General features: G+C 38.5%; 1 protein-coding gene across 1 annotated transcript in view; it reads left to right on the top strand.

Moving 5' to 3' along the window:
* FMN2 (formin 2) overlaps window positions 1-22,374 on the top strand; it is a 390,950-nt gene that overhangs the window by 302,273 nt on the left and 66,303 nt on the right. The window contains exon 12 of the mRNA XM_023216188.2: window positions 7,900-7,951. Coding sequence (XP_023071956.1) covers window positions 7,900-7,951 — 52 coding nt within the window. The remainder of the gene's footprint in view (window positions 1-7,899; window positions 7,952-22,374) is intronic.

Below are 22,374 nucleotides of genomic sequence, written 5' to 3'. Positions count from 1 at the left end.
AAATCTGCATATATATACCCCCCAAATCTAAAATAATAATTTTTGAAAGAAAAAAATATATTCTAGGCAAAAATCAAATCAAATCAAATGAACACAATTCAATCTCCTTTGCTTTGCCTGTTGTATGATCACACCATGAGAGGCTGGATCTGCCTCTGCTTGGCATTTTTGCCAGCTCTTTTCCTTTGTATTTCCAGTTTTGTCTCCTTTATCTTTCTTCTTGACGTCTCGAACTATGGTGCAACTTTGCTTCTGTGTCTTTTTTCCCACTGTTCATTGTTTACCCTCTCTGGTCTCTGATCCTTTTTCTACTTGACTAACTTGTTAATCATTTTAGTCCCAACTCCCATGCATTGCCTTTGTCTTTTCCTTATTGACTTCTCTCTCGATAGGCAAATGGATGTTTCACTTAACTGTACTCATAGCTAATTTGCCAGTGTTAAGATTTTGGAGTCAGACTCCATGAGTTTGAATCCTGTCTCCTTTATTTAATGCTTCTGGAATCTTAAGTTTTTTAATCGCTAATTTCCTGATTTTAAGTGGGAGTAATTATAAACCTTTTCTTATAGAGTTTATTATCTTGGGTTATTATATGTAAAGAATTAGAATAGTAATATCAACATCAATCCATATTAACATTCCCATTTAAACATCTCTATAACATCTACATGTATGATTATTTGTCTCTCTCTTGATCTACCATTTTCTTAAAGGAAAAAACTATGTAATATTACCTGCATATGAGTCCCTAACAAAGCTAGACATTCAAATGTTGGCTGAAATATTGTAATGTTAAATTATGTGGCTTTTGTCTATAGGATTGGAATGCCCTAGGCTTTAAGCATTGTTTTGGCAAGTAAAATTAGGAAGAAAAGAAACACACCAGAAGTTTTTTTGGCTTTCTGATTTTTATTTCCAGCAGTTTTGTGTTTCGGTAGTTTGAATCCCTAAATTGGAATTAATTGATACTGCTTTCAACATGGAAAGCTCAGCCGTAATGCATGTATTTGCATATTTTTAGTTAAAGGCTCAATGAAGTTTTCATTTTATCTGAAGGATTTTTATTTAAGTTCAGCCTGGTATTAGTAAGTGTACGCTTCATTTATATTCTTCAATAGGGTAGTTGTCTCTTAGCAAAGAAAAAGGAAAGGAATTGGCCCAAGGCATGTCTTTATTTCTGTGCTACATTAGTGAAAGTCCAGGAGAGATTTGCTTATCCTGTAGGTAGAGTAATATATAGATTTGGGTATGATTTGATATAAAAATTTAGTTCGAGTCAGCAATTTTCTAGTAGGAAAATTGTTCCAGCTTCTTTAGACTATACTGTCTACTGTACTGTCTAGCTCATGGATGCATATTATATTTTCCCATATCTTTTCTACTTTGGCTTTAAAACGAAGATTTGGAGAGAAATTTCACTGAGGACCACTTCAATACCTACATCAGGCTGGGTGATAATAGCGCACTGCTTTTCTATATTTTAGGTTTGGCCAGAAGCCACATATATAAAATGTTTAAAGTATGTGTCACTTTCTATTATGTATATGTCCTTGAGTTTTTAATAACTAGCCCCCATATGTTTATATACACCTGTATTTCTAGAGGCACGGTGATATATATTTTACGTACAAAGTTGAAATAACCCTCAGTGTTAAATAAAAGGTAGCTGTGAATTATTGCAAAGGTCAAGTTGTCATTTTATGCCTCAGATGCTCTCTTTCTTCTTCCTAGGAGTGTTCCACAGCATTGTTTTATTGTCCTAAGAGCATGCGCAGCATAGAGGAGGAAGATGCATTGGGACTTAGCTATTTCTCTTGCTGTCTAAGGAAAGATATTCTGAAAGTCACACACTGTGACATGTATGAACTACTTAAATTTACCTGACTTTTAGTTCATTGTCAAAAGGAAAAGAGTGTCAAAAATCTCAAAACTAAAGCAATGTATCTTCAGTTAAATGACAACTTTAAATGACTCAGAGGAAAGGCACTGCATGTGTCTAAAAAATATCCCATACTGGCTGCACTTAAAAGCAACTGGAATGCACATTCATAGCTAATTATAAACAAAAACTAGTTAACACTTTAAATAAAAAGGAAAAATAGCAAAAAGATTTAGAGCCTAGACAGGCACATGAAAGAGTTCTGAGTTGCCTTCCATCTGATATTACTCAAATGCAACTCTGTCTCCAATTACCTGGGAATATGTGGTATTCCCTCATGAAAGCTCAAGATCAGAAAGGGCATCCATTTCGTGTCTTTGCTTACTCATAGCCATTTGGAACAAGTTCAGCAGAAATATTTCACATTGCAAAAGAGTCTGGAGCCAGACAGCGACTACAGACACTAATCACTGGGTCAAAATAGTAACTTAGTAGGACAGCAACCACCAGAAAGTATTAGTGGAGGTAGAGATTTGGAGTCAGATACATTAGTGCCGTTGGAGAAGACATCACCAAATAAAAAAGTTCTGTAACGGAACCATTAAGTCACTATTTTTAATCAGTTGCATGTTCAGTGGCACAGGACTATCTAAGCCAATGGTCTCTTTGGTAGGATCAAATCTAAAAGGTAATCTTATGCCCTTAACTCTAAAATAAATAGATGGAAAGAAAAGTAACCAAATAAATAAAAGCTGCCTCCTAAAACATTTGGTGTTTCTTTTGTTGTATGGTTCCAACTACAGGCTTTCTCTGCCTCAAATTGCAGATCTCTATCATTTGAGATTTGGGGGGTGGGCAAAAGGGAAAACATCATCACTAAAATAATAGGTACAGCAAGTGATCAGCTTCCCTAAGGAGCTACAATTTTAGGTCTATTCAAATAAGAGTTACTGGTATTCTCTGAATATTGTCATTATAAACCACTTTTCATTGTTGCCTTTTTTCTTAAACTACATCATCCTGTTCCTTTCCTCCAGTGTCAGTGGAGGATTGATTGCTTTATTGTACTATCACTCTACTCCGCTATTAATTCTGTTTTCAGTATACTGTATCTCAGAACATTTTTCTTGGCAGTGGATCTCAAACATCAAGCTATGAATAATTATGCACAGTATGTTTGGAATAAAGAGGTGAGCTTTAGAAGAGGATTAAATTTTTTTAAAAAAATCATTCTATCTTTTAGATTTCATCAGGTTCTCACTAAATTCACCTAAAGTATTATCTTACCCCTTGTAGCAATTTTATTTACTGCTATGTCTTTAAAAAGTAGGGAGGGGAGTAAGGAGCTATTAATCTCTGTGCCTCTACTGTAGGTATTGGACTTCTCCATCCTATGCCAATTAAAACAACTTCACACACCAATTAAGTAGAAGTAAAATCTATTAAATATATTTTAAAGCCATCCCGTGGTTTTATAAAGGTCTTGGCCATAATTTCTCTGTCGCTGTAAAGAGGCAACCTTATTTTAGCAAAGTATATTTTTAATTCAACATCTGGATTCTGTATAGAAAAATTAACAAGGAAATATATGAGATTCCTATAATGGAAGACTTTTCACATATTGCAAGCAACGCATCTCCATCCTACTTTATAGTAATACTGATGTGGGCATAAAGGAAAGACAGAAAGAGGATGACTAGACACCAGGTGATTTATACATTATCTTATTAAATCATGAAACAACTCAATGAAAAAGAAATTATTACCCTGCTTTAATGATGAATAAAAGTTATTACATCAAAGAAGCGACTCTTCAAATTTATTAAAATCTACTGCAATTCAATGGCTGCATTACAATTCAAACCCAGGTTTACCTGACTAAAGCTCATGTTCTAGCTCCCAACACTGGACCTTGTGGGATCTGAAGATGAGAGGCAGAGTGGGAGAAAGACCTTGCAAAGTGTAAGCATTTACAAAAACGGGTAGCTTTTATGGTACAAGGTAGAGGAGAGGTGATTGCTCTCAGAGATCTGGGATGCTCTTGGGTAGTGATGTCCATTAGGCATCATAAAAACGCTTCTGTCAAAAGTGGTCTTTGGGAGGCTGAGGTGGGCGGATCACCTGAGGTCAGGAGTTCAAGACCAGCCTGACCAATATGATGAAACCCCGTCTCTACTAAAACTAGAAAAATTAGCCTGCTGTGGTGCATGTGTCTGTAATCCCACATACTTGTGAGGCTGAGACAGGAGAATCGCTTGAACTGGGGAGGTGGTGGTTGCAGTGAGCCAAGATCATGCCATTGCACTCTATCCCAGGCAACAAGAGCAAAACTCTGTGTCAAAAAAAAAAAAAAAAAAAAAGTGGTCAGGCATTGCTGGGTGACAGTAGCACAGAAAGCTCAGTGATTTGATGACAATATGAAGATCACCAACGAAGCCTTGTGCCTATTTGTCTATTTTGAATGCTGCTTTAGCTACCCTATGATTATCTTGATGATGAATGACCAGAAATTTGCCATCCTGATCATTTGAATCATGTCAAAAAGAAATGAAGTGTCTACTCTAAAGAGTTGGGAAATTAATCTTGTGGTAGAAAATTGAAATCTTTTTTATCTCTTTTATGCAATTCGCTTGGCATACTTTATTTAAATGAAATTTATTAATAGTTGATTATCAGTACATAAGGAACTGCTGCTAAAAGTTACACTGGCTTTCAAAACTCTGCAAAACCATTTATGCCATTAGGAATTATCCGAAAATAATTTTTGTACTTTTAGAAAACAATACACTAGGAAATCAAATAACGATAAGTTGTTGCAAATAGAAAATCACCTCATTTTCTGTGTTACCTTCAGCAAAGTCGTGTTTGAAAGTCTGTGCATGTAGCAATGGTGGTACACAGGCTATCAGAGTTGTTTCTCAAACTGAAAAGCACAGCTGGTCTGATTGGGGTCACTGCATGTAATTAGCTTGCTTGCTTCATGAATGAATGGCAGATGTATTTTATTCCAAATGATATCTTAATTTTCACTGATTAAATTACATTTTATTTTGGTTTGGAAGGTTTGCCCTCACCATGTAAAGCAACCACGTCCTGCAGTTGTCACTCAGTTAACACCATAAGTATGTTTAAAAGAATTGTTAGCCAAGCATGGTGGCTCATGCCTGTAATCTCAACACTTTGAGAGGCCAAGACGGAAGGATTGCTTGAGCCTCGGAGTTTGAGACCACCCTGGGCAACATAGCAAGACCTCCATCTCTACAAAAAATAGATTGAAAAATTTAGCCAGGCGTGTTGGCACACACTGTAATCCCAGCTACTTGGAAGGCTGAAGCAGGAGGATTACAGGAGGAATTGCAGCTTGCAGTGAGCCATGGTTGTACCACTGCACTCCAGCCTGGGTGACAAAGTGTGACCCTGTCTCAAAAAAATATGTATATTTTGTGACAATAAAATATTGATGATGCATATATGCAAGCAGCATGTTGGAAAAACGGTATCTCTGTTTTTCCATAAAATGGAATTGCACCCCAATTTTTCAGAAAGTTTTTCCTAAGATTGGTACACAAAGGAAATCTGTTCAGTTCCTTGAATTATTGACTCTACATCAGGAATTGAAATGTGTACTCTAATATTCTTGCTCTGATCTCTCATTTCACTGTTTATCGAAGCTGATTACAGTTTGAATACGCAAATCCCTTTAGCTTCAAAATTATGTAAAATAATGGATAATAGAGCATTTTAAGAGATTGTTTCTTATTGCAATTTGTCTTTCTGATTGTGATACGGCTATTAGGTTTGATAAGAAAGTCTGGCTTTATGTTTTGTTCCCTCAATAAGAATCAGTCTTCTGTCAAATTGGATTAAAGTTTTTGTTTCAACCCAACTTGCTCACGCAACTAAGCAAGAGCTGTTTTGGTGAACATCAAAAGAGGTCATTATGAACAAATGAAACTTACTTTATTCCACTAAACACAATTTAAAAGCTTATGCTTTTTGAAAAGCTGTATGTGTTTTCTTTATTGAATATAACATTGGAATATAATAAATTATTAGTTGACTGACTCAGTTAAACATTTTATATGATATCACTTTAAGAATGTTGAGATCTTCAGGTCCAGAATTTTCAAAGGTTATTTATCTATTAAGTTTCTACTGATTATTGGAGTCACCATGCTAAGTATTTTGTACATGTTAACAGATGCATCTGCCTAAAGTCACAGAGATAATTTAAATGGCAAAATCAGGAATCGAATACAGATCTCTGGCATCTTGTTCTACGGTAGTGTGTTTTTACGTGTCATAAATCATTTACTTTAATCTTCTAAAATAGTCTAGAAATTCCTTCTTCTAGTCTGCCTTAATCTCTGTACTTTGTAAAGAGAAAGCAAAGATATGTGAGGGCAATTGGAAAAATACTCTTCCTGAAGTATGCATTGTAGTGCTTTTGTTACTTCGCCTAAACAAACTTTACGTATTCCTAGAATTGTTTCTGGAAGCAAATCTTTTATGCAGGGCATCTCAGAGCAGATTTTTATAAAACATTATGTTCACGCTGGAGCCTTTTCAAAGTAAAATCATAGAATATTCATTCTGTTTTTTAATATAGTTATCAATTGACCCGTAAGTTTATACAAACAATCTGGCGTACAAAAAGGGAAAGGAAAGAAGGAAAAAAATATCTGCTGCTACCTGAAATGATCCCTGTTAAATCCTGAAAATCCTGGCAAAGAGTGGCAACATGACACTGGGTTATGACTTTGCAGATACCATGCAAACCTTTGAAAGAACACTGTCTTGAGGTTGTAAAACATGAACTAGCCTAAGCTGTTCTATTGTGTTGTAAGTAGTGATAGAGACACTACCAGTTTCCAAGTGACCGTGGGTTTTATTTCATGCACAGTTCCCATTTTTTATCACCAATTTGCCCTGCTCCACCATGTCTCCTAAGTTCTCCAAATGGCCCCACGTGTGACCCAAAGAGGAATGATAATAAAAACACAACTTCTTCTTTCACTAGTCCCAGGGTTTATTTTTCACATTTTAATTTTTTTTTTGTCCTGTTGCTCAGTGATTTTCAAACTGTGGGTCACAAACCATTAGTGAGTCATGAAATCAATTTAGCAGGTCCCAACAAATGTTTTAAAATCTAATAGACTAAAAATATCAACGAGCAATGCATGAAATAAGAGTATCTTCAAAACTTTCATGTCAAACATATATTAATATGTATGGAGGTGTGGGGAAATGGGTAGAGGTGAAGTAATACATAATTCCTAGAATGCTTACTTGTCCGGAAAAAAAAAAAAAAAAAATGAAGTCACGGCCATACTTTAAGTGATGGAGTTCCTACGTTATTTTAAGCAATTTGAAATACTGATTTAATCTCCTCAAATTTGACCTTTGCGTTTGTAGCAGATCATAATTCTTTATTTTTAAATAAAAATGATAGCAAGCAAATGGATATATTATCACATTCCCCTTTTCAGAACAGACCATGATCTATTCACCTGTGGTCTGCTATGAACTATTGAAATGAGTTCAAAATTCTTGACATAACTGAGGAATGTCACATACCATTTCTGTTTAGGCGTTTTTTTTTTTTTTTTTTTTTTTTTTTTTTTTTTTTTTTTACGTAGTGTTTACGCCTTTGCTTGAGGGAATTATTTTCAACTAATTGTTGGCGTTTAAACACTGACACATCTAATATAAATATAAAGCTAGTGTTTTCTTTTCTCATGTTAATGTGACTGCATTAAAGAAAGTTTTTCAGTATCCAAAATTTTTGATTAGATAATATGTCTTGCCTGTGTCAATGTAATAAGATCCACTTAATTAAAATTAAGTAGAATCATTTAAATCATGTATCTGTGACATCCATAGATTTGAAATAAGCTTCTGGTTGTAGTACAATAGAATGAATAATGAAAATAAGTTATGTTATTTAGGGCAGATGTTGCTTGAAACAGTGTAACAGCTTATCACTTATCTCATATACTTTTATTTTCTTGCACTTTCAGCCAAAATTGACCAAGAGGCAGAGGAAAATTCACTGACAGAGACTCATAAATGGTGAGAAATTACTTTATTTCCTCCCAGAATAGGCTTATAACATGCTAAGTGTATTTCATCTTAAGGAACCAATTATTAGTTACATTTTAATTTCCAAGCATAAAACAAAAAGACATCTAATAAAACAGTGTACTCTAAATCCACAGTGGATTTCTGAATTTTTGTTACTCTGGGTAACATATAATTCTGTTAAATACCAAATTATTGTGACTAGCTTAGCACCTTCTCTTTTACATGGGATTTCGAACTATGGAAATACACAAAAGAATGAAGATAGCAAGAACCTGTTTCAGAGTTCGGATATTTTTTAAAAACTATGTAATTTCCGTATTCAAAAGTGAAGTCTAAGTAGGGAGCAATGAGCTTTCCTTGGATGCGCCTTCATTTCCAGAATGGAGACTTGCAATTATGGGTAAACATAGAAAAGTATCTCAGAAATCTCCCTGCTTCTCTGCCTCCATTTTCTTTTCTCCTCCCATCTCTCTATATCTGCCAGGGTTCTCTAGAACGAAAGGACAAACTGGCGATACAGATATAAACACACACACACACACACACACACACACACACACACAGAGGCTACCTCATTTTATTGCACTTCTCTTTGTTGTGCTTTGCAGATAATTGTACTTTTTTCCCCACAAATTGAAGGTTTGTGGCAACTCTGCTTCTAGCGAGCCTATCAGTGCCATGTTTCCAACAGCATGTGCACACCTCATGTCTCTGTGTTACATTTTGGTAATTCTTGTAATATTTCAAACTTTTTATTTTTATTATCTGTTACCATAGGTGATCTGTGATCAGTGATCCTTTATGTTACTATTGTAATTGTTCTGGGACACCATGACCTGACCCATGTAAGACGGTAAATGTAATAGAAAAATATTGTATGTTCTAACTGTTCCACCAACCAGCTGTTCCCTTGCCTGTCCCCTCTCCTCAGGCCTCCGTATTCCCTGAGACACAACGATATTGAAATTAGGTCAATTAATTACCCAACAGTGGCCTCTACGTATTCAAGTGAAAGAGTCACACATCTCTCACTTTAAAACAAAATCTAGAAATGGTTAACTTAATGAGGAAGGTATATCCAAAACCGAGATATGCCCAAAGCTAGACCTCTAGTGCCAAACTGTTAGCCAAGTTATGAATGCAAAGAAAAAGCTCTTGAAGGAAATTAAAAGTCTATTTCAATGAACACATGAATGATAAGAAAGCAAAACAGCATTCTTGCTGCTGCTATGGGGAAAGTTTTAGTGGTCTAAATAGAAGATCAAACCAGCCACAATAGTCTGTTACCAAAATGCCAGGGGTTTGGTTTAGGACAGCTACTTGCCACACAGAAAGCCAGTCACTGAGATGAGTATTGCCAGGGAAGAAGGCTTTAATCGGGTGCTGCAGCCAAGGCGATGGGAGTTCAGTCTCAAATCCATCTCCCTGACTGACTAAAATTAGGGATTTATGTAGCACGGAAGAAAGGTAACCATGTATGGGAGAGTAGGAATTAGGGAGGGGTAAGGAAGAGGAGGTAGTCAGCAGCAAGCAGCTGGTGGGTTAGGCAATCACAGTGGGTGAAGGGTCGGCATCTCATTGTCCAGATGCAGTGATCTGGTGAGTGTCAGTTCCTTGACACTATGTTGGAAGCCTGATGGTTGGTTTCCTGAGAAAGGAACTCAAAAAAGACAAATGTAACTTTCTCAAGTTTCAAGACTGGGAGGGTCAGTTTCTATGTTTATTCAAATTAAATCATAAACATCAGTTCTATGGGACCATTGAACCTGTTTCAATTCCCTTAAACCAAAGCCTAATCCAGAGCAAGGCCTTAACGCTCTTCAATTCTATGAAGGGTGAAATAGGTGAGGCAACTGGAGAGGAAAAGTTTGAGGCCAGTAGAAGTGAGGTCATGAAGTTTAAGGAAAGAAGCCTTCTCTGTAACAAAAAAGTGCAAGGTGAAGCAAGAAGTGCTGATAGAGAAGCTGCAAGTTCTCCAGAAGATCTAAGGTAATTCATGAAAGTAGCTAAACAACATATTTCCAATGTAGATGAAACATCTTCTGTTGGAAGAAGATGCCATGTAGGACTTTCGTAGCTAGACAGAAATCAATGCCTGACTTTAAAGCTTCAGAGAACAGGGCCGGGCATGGTGACTCACGCCTGTAATCCTAGCACTTTGGGAGCCCAAGGTGGGTGGATCACCTGAGGTTAGGAGCTCGAGCCCAGCCTGGCCAACATGGTAAAATCCCTTCTCTACAAAAATACAAAAATTAGCCTGGCATGGTGGTGCATGCCTGTAATCCCAGCTGCTCAGAAGGCTGAAGCAGGAGAATTGCTTTAACCCAGGAGGCAGAGGTTGCAGTGAGCTGAGATCACGCCAGTGCACTCCAGCCTGGTTGACAGAGCGAGACTTGGTCTCAAAAATAAATAAGTAAATAAATTTTTTAAAAAGTGAAACTTCAAAAAATAGGATGAGTGTCTTGTTAGGGGATAATGCAACTGGTAACTCTCAGCTGAAGCCAGTGCGCATTCCCCATTCTGAAAATGCTAGGGCCCATAGGAATTATGTCAAATATCCTCTGCCTGTGCTGTATAAATGGAACAACAAAGCCTGCACATCTGTTTATAGCATAGCTTACTGAATATTTTAAACCCAATGCTGAGACCCATTGCTCAGAAAAAAAGAAAAGATTCTCTTCAAAATATCACATCTCATGGACCATGCACTTGGTCACCCACGAGCTCTGCTGGAGATGTACAAAGAGAATCATGTTTCAATGCCTGCTAAAACAACATTCATTTTGTAGCTCATGGAGCAAGGAGTACTTTTGACTTTCAAGTCTTATTATTTAAGAAATACATTTGGTAAGGCTATAGCTGCCATAGGTAGTGATTCCTTTAAGAGATCTGGGCAAAGTAAATTGAAACCTTCTGGAAAGGATTCACCATTCTAGATACCATCAATAACATTCAGAATTCATGGAAGCAGGTCAAAATATCAACGTTAACAGGAGTTTGGAAGAAGCTAATTGTAACCCTCACAGATGGTTTTGAGGATTCCAAGACATCAGTGGAGAAAGTAACTGCAAATGTGGTAGAAATAGAGAATTAGAGTCTGAAGATGTGACTGAGTTGCTGCAATCTCATAATAAAACTTGAACAGATGAGGAGCTGCTTCTTATGAATGAGCAAAGAAAGTAGTTTCTTGAGATGGAATCTACTCGTGGTTAAGATGCTATGAACATTGTTGAAATCACAACAAAGAATTTAGAATATCACATAAATTTAGTTGACAAAGCAGGAGCAGGGTTTGAGAGGATTGACTCCAGTTTTGAAAGAAGCTCTTCTATGAGTAAAGTGCTATCAAATGGCATCATATACTACAGAGAAATCTCTTGCGAAAGAGCGAATTGATGTGGCAGATTTCATTGTTGTCTTATTTTAAGAAATTGTCACAGCCACCCCAGCCTTCAGCAACCACCATTCTAATCAATCAGTAGTCATCAACATCAAAAAGATACTGAGTCACTGAAGACTCAGATAATCATTAACATTTTTTTAGTAACAAAGTATCTGCGAGTAAAGTATGTATTTTTTCAGGCATAATTCTGTTGCATACTTAATAGACTGTAGTATAATGTAAACATAACTTTTATATGCACTAGGAAACCAAAAAATTCATGTAACTCTATTACAATATTCATGCACTTTATTGCGGTGGTCTGGAACCAAACCCACAATATCTCTGAGGTTTTCGTGTGTGTGTGTGTTTGTGTGTGTGTGTGTGTGTGTGTGTGTAAAGAAAGATAGAGAAACTTATTTTAAGGAATTGACTCATGCGATTGTAAAAGTTGGCAAGTCTAAAATTAGCAGGGCAAGGTGACAATTCCGGTGGGAGTTGATGTTGCAATCTTTTTTTCTTCTCTTTATAAATTTTAGCTTTTATTTTAGATGAAGGGGTACACGTGCAGGTTTGTTACATGGGTATATTGCATGACACTGAGGTTTGGAATCTAAATGATCCCATCACCCAGGTATTGAGCGTAGTACCCAGTAGGTAGTTTTTGAGCCTGTGATCCCCCTGCGTTGTTCAGTAGCCCCAGTGTCTGTTGTTCCTATCCTTATGTCTATGTGTGATCGGTGTTTAGCTCCCACTTACAAGTGAGAATAGGCAGTATTTGGTTTTCTGTTCTTGCATTAGTTCTCTTAGGATGATGGTCTCCAGCTCCATCTGCATTCCTGCAAAGGACATGATTTCACTCATTTTATAGTTGCGTAGTATTCCATGATGTATGTGTACCACATTTTCTTTATCCAATTCACTGCTCATGGGCACCTGGATTGATTCCATGTCTTCGCTATTGTGAATAGTGCTGCGATGAACATACGACTGTGTGTGTTTTTGATAGAATGCATTATTTTCCTTTGGGTGTATACCCAGTAGTGGGATTGCTGAGTCAAATGGTATTATAGTTTTGTTTTCAGTTCTTTGAGAAATCTCCAGACTGCTTTCCACAGTGGCTGAACAACTTTGCATTCCCACCAACGGTGTACATACATTCCCTTTTCTGCACAGCCTTGCCAACATCTGTTACGTTTTGACTTTAATAATTGCCATCCTGACTGGTGTGAGATAGTATCCAATGGTGATTTTGATTTGTATTTTTCTGATGATTAGCGATGTTGGGCATTTTTCCATGTTTGTTGGCCATTTGTATGTCTTCTTTTGAGAAGTGTCTATTTATGTCCTTTGCCTATTGTTTTAATTGGATTGTTTTTGCTTGTTGATTTGATTAAGTTCCTTGGAATATTGCAGTCTTGAGTCTGAAGCAGTCTAGAGACAGAATTCTTTCATATTCAGGAACCTGAGTCTTAAGGTCTTCAACTGATTAGAGGAGACCCAGCATGTTTTAAAGGGAAATCTACTTTTTTCAGTGCCTAGTAATGTAAGTGTTAACCACATCTAGGCCAGGCACAGTGGCTCATGCGTGTAATCCCAGCACTTTGGGAGGCCGAGACAGGCAGATCACCTGAGCTCAGGAGTTTGAGGCCAGCCTGGTCAACCAGCCAGGCCAACATGGCAAAACCCCATTTCTACTAAAAATACAAAAAATTAGCCAGGCATAGTGGTAGGGGCCTATAATCCCAGCTGTTCAGGAGGCTGAGGCATGAGAATCGCTTGAACCTGGGAGGCGGAGTTTGCAGTGAGCCGAGATCACGCTACTGCACTCTAGCCTGGGCAACAGAGACTCCTCAAAAAAAAAAAAAAAAAAAGTTAACCACACCTAAAAACTGCTTTCACAATAGCATCTAGACTGGTGTTTGACCCCAAAATGGTCACTATGACCTGGCCAAGTTGATACACAAAATTAACTATCATATTTTCTAAAGAGAAACCTTATTAGCCTTGAGGAAAAAATTTATTGAAGAAGTTTTCTGCCATTAATTCAGTAGGCAAGATCTTTTTTTTTTTTTTTTTTTTTGAGACATAGTCTTGCTCTGACAACCAGACTGGAGGACAGTGGCACCATCTCAGCTCACTGCAACCTCCACCTGCCAGGTTCAGGCAATTCTCATTCCTCAGCCTCCCCAGTAGCTAGAATTACAAGCATGCGCTGCCACACCCGGCTAATTTTTTTTTTTTTTTTTTTTTTTTTTTTGTATTTTTAGTATAGATGGGGTTTTGTCATGTTGGCCAGGCTGGTCTCAAACTTTTGGCCTCAAGTGACCCGCCCGCCTCGGCCTCCCAAAGTGCTGGGATTACAGGCATGAGCCACCGTGCCTGGCTGGCAACATCTTTTATATTCACTGAACAGATACTACATATTTAGTAGTTCTTGGCTTGATAACAAATATTGTCATGGCAAACTAGTAAACGGAATTCACCAGTTTCTATGAAAAGCGAACGCTGAGGTCAAAGGCCTGAAATTATAAAATCAGAAATTTCAGTGAGTTGCATGAAAAAATTACTGGCAAATGACAAAATCGTTACCATCTTTTATAATTAAACAATGAACCCCGAAATTCAAAAGTAAAACTAAGAATAATGAATCATATGGAACATTTGAGGTTACTCCAAAGAAATAAGTCTCTGTGCCATTTTTCTCAGCAGTCCTATATAACTGGGGCACCAATCAGTAGTAATTGTACGCAGGAAAGCAGTGTAACTCTGATCCTCTGGCCTTTTGAGTCTGGATCCTGCCTCTTACACGTGATAGCTCTGTGACCTTAGACCAATCCCATCACCCCAGGAAAATAGTGTCTACTTTGTAGGTGAGAATTAAATGAAATAATCTCTGGCAGATGCTTTGTCCCAAGTGATCAATAGATGTTAATCGCTACGTTATTTTCACATTATTTTTATAATCGGAAATTATAAAAAGTTTAGTGGTAGAATTAGAAACCAGAGTCAGATTTCAGACTTGGGCAATGTATTTGTTTGTTGTCATGTTTCTCGCCGTCTCCATGGATTGCAGCCCTGGGTGGCCTTGGATGGTTATGGAGCATAGATTTTGGAATCAGGTCTGTATTTTGGTACCTGCACCAAACTGCTGGCACCGTGGCTCCAAGGATTTATTGCAACTTTTGGATCCATGTCCTCATCTGTAAGAAAAAGAAAAACAATGTCCATGTTATAAATGTGGTGATCAGTTCATTATTTAACTCATTAAGTAGGTTAAATGAGTAAAATATGTATGTAGAGTATCAACTTCATAAGAGCTTTTCAAAATTTCCTTTTCTTCCATTTACCAAAATACCCGAGCTTGGGAGACTGACTTTTAGCATGAACTATCTTCACAACAACCATTAAACTGGAGGAAACAATATAAAACAGTTATTTAACATGTCTAGAAATTGTTCTATGGACATGCAGCAAATGGGGAATCATTTGTCCAAGAAAATCTAAATCATGATAAGAACAGCGAGAGTTTAAGGCATTGGAATCACTACCTATTGTGTCCTACTACGTCTTATGGGAGCCGCGCAGCAGCTCTAATCCAGACACTTACAGTCATGAAAATAGGGGCTTCCACTCTCCCAAGCTCATACGCGGAAGCTATGGCGTCTCACTGGGTCAGCAGGCTGCCAGAATTACTCATCCCACTACCTCCAACTTATTGCAGTTCTGTTCCAGACTAACAGTGCAGGTAAGAAGGGGCTCCCTTTCTCAACACTTCATTACTTAAAAGGCAGATGCTCCAGCTCAGGTGTTGCAGACCAAGAATGCTGGGCCCCAGTGCTTCCACTCTAGCTGACTTTTAGGGCAGAGATTCTACACCAGGAGGGAGAATACATGAAGACTAGGGGCCCCCCACCTCAACTCCTTGTTACACAGCAGGAGTGTTGCTTTGGAAGAAGCAGACCACTGTCCTAATCCTAGCTTTAACCATTGTGCAGGTGCACAGAAGTCCTGCCCAGAGCTCTACAGATCTGCTTGAGAATGCGGATTTTGTTTGGAACAGAACATGAAGAACTTCGTACCTAAGAGCTTTGTCTGAAACAATAGAGGTCTAGATGGAGAGCAGTTGAGAGGGTGTCCGTAGCTCCATGATACAGCAGCAACAAGCAAAATGGCTGAGCAATCAGAAGTTTAACAGAGAGATCAAGGGAAGAAGACAGCCAAGAAGGATCCTTTTGGAATCATAGTCAATCCCAGAGGTTGGAAGGCTGTGCATAAGCTTACTAGGCTGCACCCGCTAATGAGCATCAGATCAGGAGGTCAGGCTGACCTGGAAACAATCCCCAAGCTGTGTAGGAATCCATGAACCTATGCTATAAGCCTCACTGGCACCAGGGAACTCAGCACAACCGCTGACCACCACTGGCAGAACAATAAGATACGTAACCCAGGAGCAACGCATAGGAAGCCAGGGTAAAAAATAAAATCACCTATATTCCTTCCTATAGTCTGTCTAATAGCCACAAAACAAGCATACCAGCATCAACCGAGTTAACTGCTTCTCGGACCTTGTATGTAAGCACAGAGAAACATTTCTGCCTGATGTACTGTGGGCGTCCACCTGCCGGGCTGGCTGGCAGGCTGCCTCCTCTCAGACCATTGAGGGAATGGTGGACTTTGACCCAGATTCTAGAGTCCCAGGTCTCCTTCCCAGCTTTGAGGCCTTGAATATTTCATCTGCCACCCCAGTCTCAACAGTGGCTCACCATATGTACTTTCTTCCTATGTAAATTTCTTTAGGACCCAAAGCCTCAGTTTTTTATGGAGCTCTTCTTTTGCTTGACTTGGCCAAGACTTTCTTTACTCCCCCCCCCCACCACCACACACACACACACAAAATGAAACAAAATACATACACAGGCCAGGGGCGGTGGCTCACACCTTTAATCCCAGCACTTTTGGAAGCCAAGACAGACAGATGACCTGAGGTCAGGAGTTCAAGAACACAGCCTGGCCAACATGGTGAAACCCCATCTCTACTAAAAATATTAAAAAATTAGCCGGGTATGGTGGCATGCACCTGTAATCCCAGCTACTCCGGAGGCTGAGGCAAAGAATCGCTTGAACCCGGAGGGCAGAGCGTTCAGTGAGCCGAGATGGAGCCACTGCACTCCAGCATGGGTGACAGAGAGACCTCATCTCAAAAAAAAAAAACAAACAAAAAAAAAGATACACATGCACATACACATATACAGATCCTCACTGTATTTTATCTCCAAATATTTCAGTTGTCTTGGCAAGGCCTAGAGGGAGAAGATAGCCAGGAGTATGAATTTAGGCATGCATTTTTCCTGTCTTCCATTTCTCCTTTTATTTTTATTATAGATTATTCTTATCATGTTCTACATATCATATTATCACAAACTAGATGAAATTAATTTTGGAGGCAAGACTTGGAGGTACTAAAAAAGTTGTTCTTCATTTCCCAGCCCTCTATTTAGCCCTTTGACATTGAGACAGAAAATACACGGGGAAGTTTCATTTTATAACTGTATCAAAAAGTTCCTAATCCAAGGAATTGGCTGGTGAGATTCTGTTTTTATCTCAGTGATGCTGTAACAGCCAGAGACAACTTAGTTTTACTTTACACCCTGTGGCAGGAGATACTGACAAACTGGTGACAGATTTTTGTGCTTTGATTTTTAAAAATGGCTTATAATCCCAGCACTTTGGAAGGCCAAGGCGGGTGGATCACAAGGTCAGGAGATCGAGACCATCCTGGCTACACAGGTGAAACCCCGTCTCTACTAAAAATATAAAAAATTAGCCGGGCGTAGTGGCAGGTGCCTATAGTCCCAGCTACTCGGGAGGCTGAGGCAGGAGAATGGCGTGAACCTGGGAGGCGGAGCCTGCAGTGAGCCCAGACTGCACCACTGCACTCCAGCCTGGGTGACAGAGCAAGACTCCGTCTCAAGGAAAAAAAAAAAAAAAAAAAAATAGCTGAGAATTATTTACAGATAATTGTGATAGCTGAGTTGGGCTATCAGATGCCATAAGGATCAAATAAGGATCATATAATAACTGAACAGCCTTTTCTATACCAAAAGAGAAGTTTCCCAGAGCTTTTGAGGCGATCCAGCATTCCGTATGCTCACCAAGGTTATCATGAGAGAAGGCAGGGCTGCGTGGTGGACAGGACGCTGACATTTCCTCTTAGCCTAGCTCTGCCACTCCAGAATTACAAGTGAGTAAACCACAGAAAGTTCCCCAAGTTCCCGGGCCTCCACTTCATCATATGTAAAAAGGAATATAACCTCACCCTTTCTTTCATCCTCCAGGGCTGTAGGAATATGGAATAGCTTGTTCTTTGCAAAGCTTCTTCAAGTGTGGGTCCTAAGAGCGCTTTCTTGAAGACTTTTTCATGTGAAAATATTTTGTAACCCTCACACACACATTATCAGCTTGCTTTGAAAGGCATTATCCTCATTTGTCTTTACATTCTAGTACATTTTTTTAAACATCTTGACTCTTAGCCCATTTAAAATGGATAAGCTGAACTTTTATCAAGAAAATAATTACGATTATCTTCTATAAATAGTATTAAAAACAAACAATGGTTAGTGTATTTTTTAAATCAAGCCAGATCATTTTTCATATTCCATTTGTTAGCATAATAGTTTTTAATGTGCTAATTCTGTTTATTCATGCATTTTTGCTATTAATCTAGAAAGTGGAACTTTGAGCTCCTTTTTCTCATGAGCAAAACTGTATAGCTTTCGAATAAATAGTTTAACTGATCTCTTCAGTTCTCCTGGAAAGTAAGGCGGCTGGGCAGATGAGTCTTGAACCATACCCAAATCCCAAATGCAAAGCAGATGAATATATTCTCATCTTCAGATGATTTCACTGGGGAAGCCAAGCCATCATATTGTATTACAAGATGGATTTCGGCAGAATGCTGTTAAGGTTGGCTTCATCCCCATTGTGTGTGTTTATGTCAGCTTCTGCTTCTATTTTATTTTTAATTAGCATACACGGCTTTCTTCAATTATGGAAAAGGATCACCAGACCAAATATGATTGTTTTTATTTCCTACAGAGTCACTTAACGTCTGTGTCAGCTCATAGGCAGAGAATGGAGAAATTTTGAATTTGTCTAATAAATGTCCATTCCTTTATATTCAAATTTAAAAAATAATGAGACTGGGAGTTATAAAATCTGCTTTATTTCTTAATAAACTAAGGCTAACTTGAAACTTTTCTTCAGGATTTTTTCTTCTATTTATTTAATTTCTATGGGTAAAAACTATATTTTTCAGGCGAAATTGACTTCGATGTAGAAAAAGAAAAGGTTTTAGAAACACCTTTTGTTCCAGCTATCAGTTGCATTGATTTCACTAAATTTAATTCTAGCATCAATAAAGCTAATATAAATGACTGAATGTAAAATTTGAATTATATTGCAACTATTCAGTTAAATCGCTTACCCTTGTTAGTCAGTGAAGGTGACATTCTGGGCAAAGGAAATCTGGGTGAGAAATGTGTGCACCATCTGTGAGTAATGGCAAACCAAGTAATGTGTATGAACTACTCCTATCATTGTAAAGCCACTTTTTTCTAGGAAGTTTGTGATGTTTCCTACAGATTAAAACATTTATTTTAAGATATTTGTATTTTTCTACAAAACATACATGCTATTGACATTTTTATATAAAACTTTAAAAACAGCCGAGTGCAGTGGCTCACACCTGTAATCCCAGCACTTTGGGAAGCCGAGGCAGGCAGTTCAACTGAGGTCAGGAGTTTGAGACCGGCCTGAACAACATGGTGAAACCCCGTCTCTACTAAAAATACAAAAATTAGCCTGGTGCAGTGGCAGGCGCCTGTAATCCCAGCTACTCGAGAGGTTGAGGCAAGAGAATTGCTTGAACCCAGGGAGCAGAGGTTACAGTGAGCTGAGATCATGCCACATGTCTCAGAATAGAAGTCTTTTTTTTCCTCCAGGAGCTAAAGACATCTAGAAAGATTACACAGAACTGATCTTGTGATGAGACCATAAGACGATAGTGAATTTGTTTAATAAGGAAGCAAATAGCACAATTAAACTTAGAGAAGTAATAAGTAATGTGCTTTATTTGGACATTATTATGTGATAAAGATTTGACTGTATAGTTTTAAAATGTACTCAATGTATCTCATATGACCTTTTTAAAAATATTCTTAAAGAGAATACACTAGATTCTCTCTCCTACTTAAATAATAGCAAGGCAATTGGAAACAACCAGTAATAAAAGACAAGAAATTGTAATGGAAGAACGCACATTTGTAGAAGAACTTTAAATCACACATTTTAAAAAATAAATACTATTTCTGCATGTAATATTGCTTAAATGGTATTTTAGCAAAGCCAAGATTGCGTAACAAATGAGTTGAAATGGAAAATTAATCTTTCATTCAAAATAAAGACAAAAAACGGAGAAAGAAAGAAAACAGAATGTTGGTTGCACTGGTTTCATACAGTATGTAACTATTCATTTGTCACGGGAGAGAAAATATTTAATCAGTTCTGAACTGATGCACACATACTTTATCATGTTTAGTGACTTTTAGAGTGTCAGTTTGTAAAATGTTTATCCAAGGAATGGACTTCTGGCACATGGATAAAATGAAAAGTGAAATGTTTAGTTCATAATAGGCATATTTTCCAGAATCTTTCTGAGTAACTATCCGGAGATGAATAGAAAGACTACAGGTCTGTGTTTATCTGGCTTAGGCTGGCCGACCAGGCAGGCTCCAGCCTGGTATTAAAACTGAAGTGACATGGAATGTCTTTGCAAAAGCCCCAAACAATGACATCATTCCCTTAATAATATTGATAATGTAGAACAAAGTTAGAGTTTGTTATTTCCCAATTTGGATTTCTTAGTTAACGACTTCTAATCCTGGCAGAAGATTTGCTGTCCAGAGATCCAGCAGAGCAAGGCTTCCCAGGTAGAAAGCTGTTATTTCACGCCTTTTACTTTTGGGCCACGTGGTAAGTTTTAGATACAGCACTTTTCTTTGTACAAATGGGTTTTCTTCTGTGGCTACATTATCCAATTTTTTATAAAATCCATGTACTTTGAACAGTAGGGGAACCCATGACACCCTTTGCAGATTTTCTGGCCTTGGCAAGTTATAAAAAATCTGAGGTGGAGATCGCTCCTAAAGTTTGTTTGTTAGCGTTAGTGCTTTTCAAATAGAAGGATTTCAGGATTTTCTGATTATGAGAATTTTAATTTTTTTTTCCAGTGTTGGTTGATAATTATAAGAGAAACATCAAAGAATTTCTGCCCTTTGGAAAAGTTTTGTTGTAAAAATGGAAGCTTTCCTGTTGTATAAACTTGAGATCTTTCCCACCCCAGTATTTAAAAATATTTGTTGGCCTACAACAGACTAAACTGTCTCCAGAAGCGAAGTTCTCCAAGTTAATAGAGGTCAGAACTCTTAAATTAACTTTTGTGTCCTAAAACCTAAAAGAAGAGTAATGAAATCACTGTGTTTGCTGGGGATTCGAATCACTGTGCTCTTGAAATGCAAGTAGCACCAGGGGTGGAGAGGGTGAAGGTAATACAAGAAAGGAAGGATATACTATTTTGTCTACTGTTTTGTATTTTTAAAAAGTAGAAAGTAGAAAGAATTAGGGCTAACAAATGAGGTTATGAAGTGTCTTTAGGACCAGCGCGGTGGCTCACACCTGTAATCCGAGCACTTTGGGAGGGCCAAGGAAGGTGGATCACCTAACGTCAGGAGTTTGAGACCAGCCTGACCAACATGGAGAAACCCTGTCTCTACTAAAAATACAAAATTAGCAGGGCATGGTGGTGCATGCCTGTAATCCCAGCTACTCAGGAGGCTGAGGCAGGAGAATGGCTTGAACCTGGGAGGCGGGTGTTGCGGGTGAGCCGAGGTTGCGACACTGCACTCCAGCCTAGGCGACAAAAGCAAAACTCTGTCTCAAAAAAAAAAAAAAAAGGATTTAACTGTAGTATCATGCTCCAAATCTATTAGGATTGTCCATCTTGAGAAAATATGCTTCAAGCACCGCAGAGATTCCAGAAGAACTCAATAGGTAAATAAATGAGTCTACAATCATTGTTCAGAGGAAGAAAAAAAATTTCTAAGGAGAATTAAAACGAGTTATTGATTTATATCTACGTTTTATGAGGCAAATTGGAAATCAGTTTTAGAAGATTGTCATTAGAAGGGCTCATTTGCCTACAAATTACAAAGGAACAATTAAACTACATTACACGCCCAAAGGCATTTCTCAGAGGCCTCCAGAATCCCACGGAAAGGGAAGCAGCCTCCAGCGGGGAATCGAAGGGAGCAGCTTCAGGAGCAGGAAGTGAAGGGAAGCAGCCTCAGGACGGTGGAGGGGGGCAGGGGAAGGGAAGGGAAGCAGCCTCAGGAGTGGGAGAAGCCAAGGGAAGCAGCCTCAGGAGCGGGGGAAGGGAAGGGAAGCAGCCTCAGGAGCGGGGGAAGCGAAGGGAAGCAGCCTCAGGAGCGGGGGAAGCGAAGGGAAGCAGCCTCAGGGGGGGGGGGGGAGAGCAAAGGGAAGCAGCCTCAGGAGGCGGGGGAAGCGAAGGGAAGCAGCCTCAGGAGAGGGGGAAACGAAGAGAAGCCGCCTCAGGAGTGGGGGAATGGGTCAGGTGCAAGCAGCAGATCTCCCCCATGGCGGCGTCTAGTGCCTTGGTTAAGATCCTGCTCTGAGAAACAATGCCGGCATTCAAATCCCGCTATAGCCCCTTTTATTTTCTTTTTCAGTTTTCTGACTTTGAGGAAGTAACTGAAACTTCCGTGTCTCCATTTTCTTGGTTCTAAAATGAGGGCAATAGAACAGTGCCTGGCTCAGAGTTAGCACATTATAATTACTTAGTATCATTCTTACTTGATATTTATTGTAGTGACCTGCCACTCATGACTAGTTTGAATTTTCTCCATGGATATTAATGCAAATTCTCAAAAGGGTGAATCTGGTTAGTTCCTAG

Source organism: Piliocolobus tephrosceles, chromosome 1 (genome assembly GCF_002776525.5).
Source record: "Piliocolobus tephrosceles isolate RC106 chromosome 1, ASM277652v3, whole genome shotgun sequence".
Classification (NCBI taxonomy): Eukaryota; Metazoa; Chordata; class Mammalia; order Primates; family Cercopithecidae; genus Piliocolobus; species Piliocolobus tephrosceles.
The sequence above is the reverse complement of the archived record's forward strand: the minus strand, read 5'-3'. Positions and strand labels throughout refer to the sequence as shown.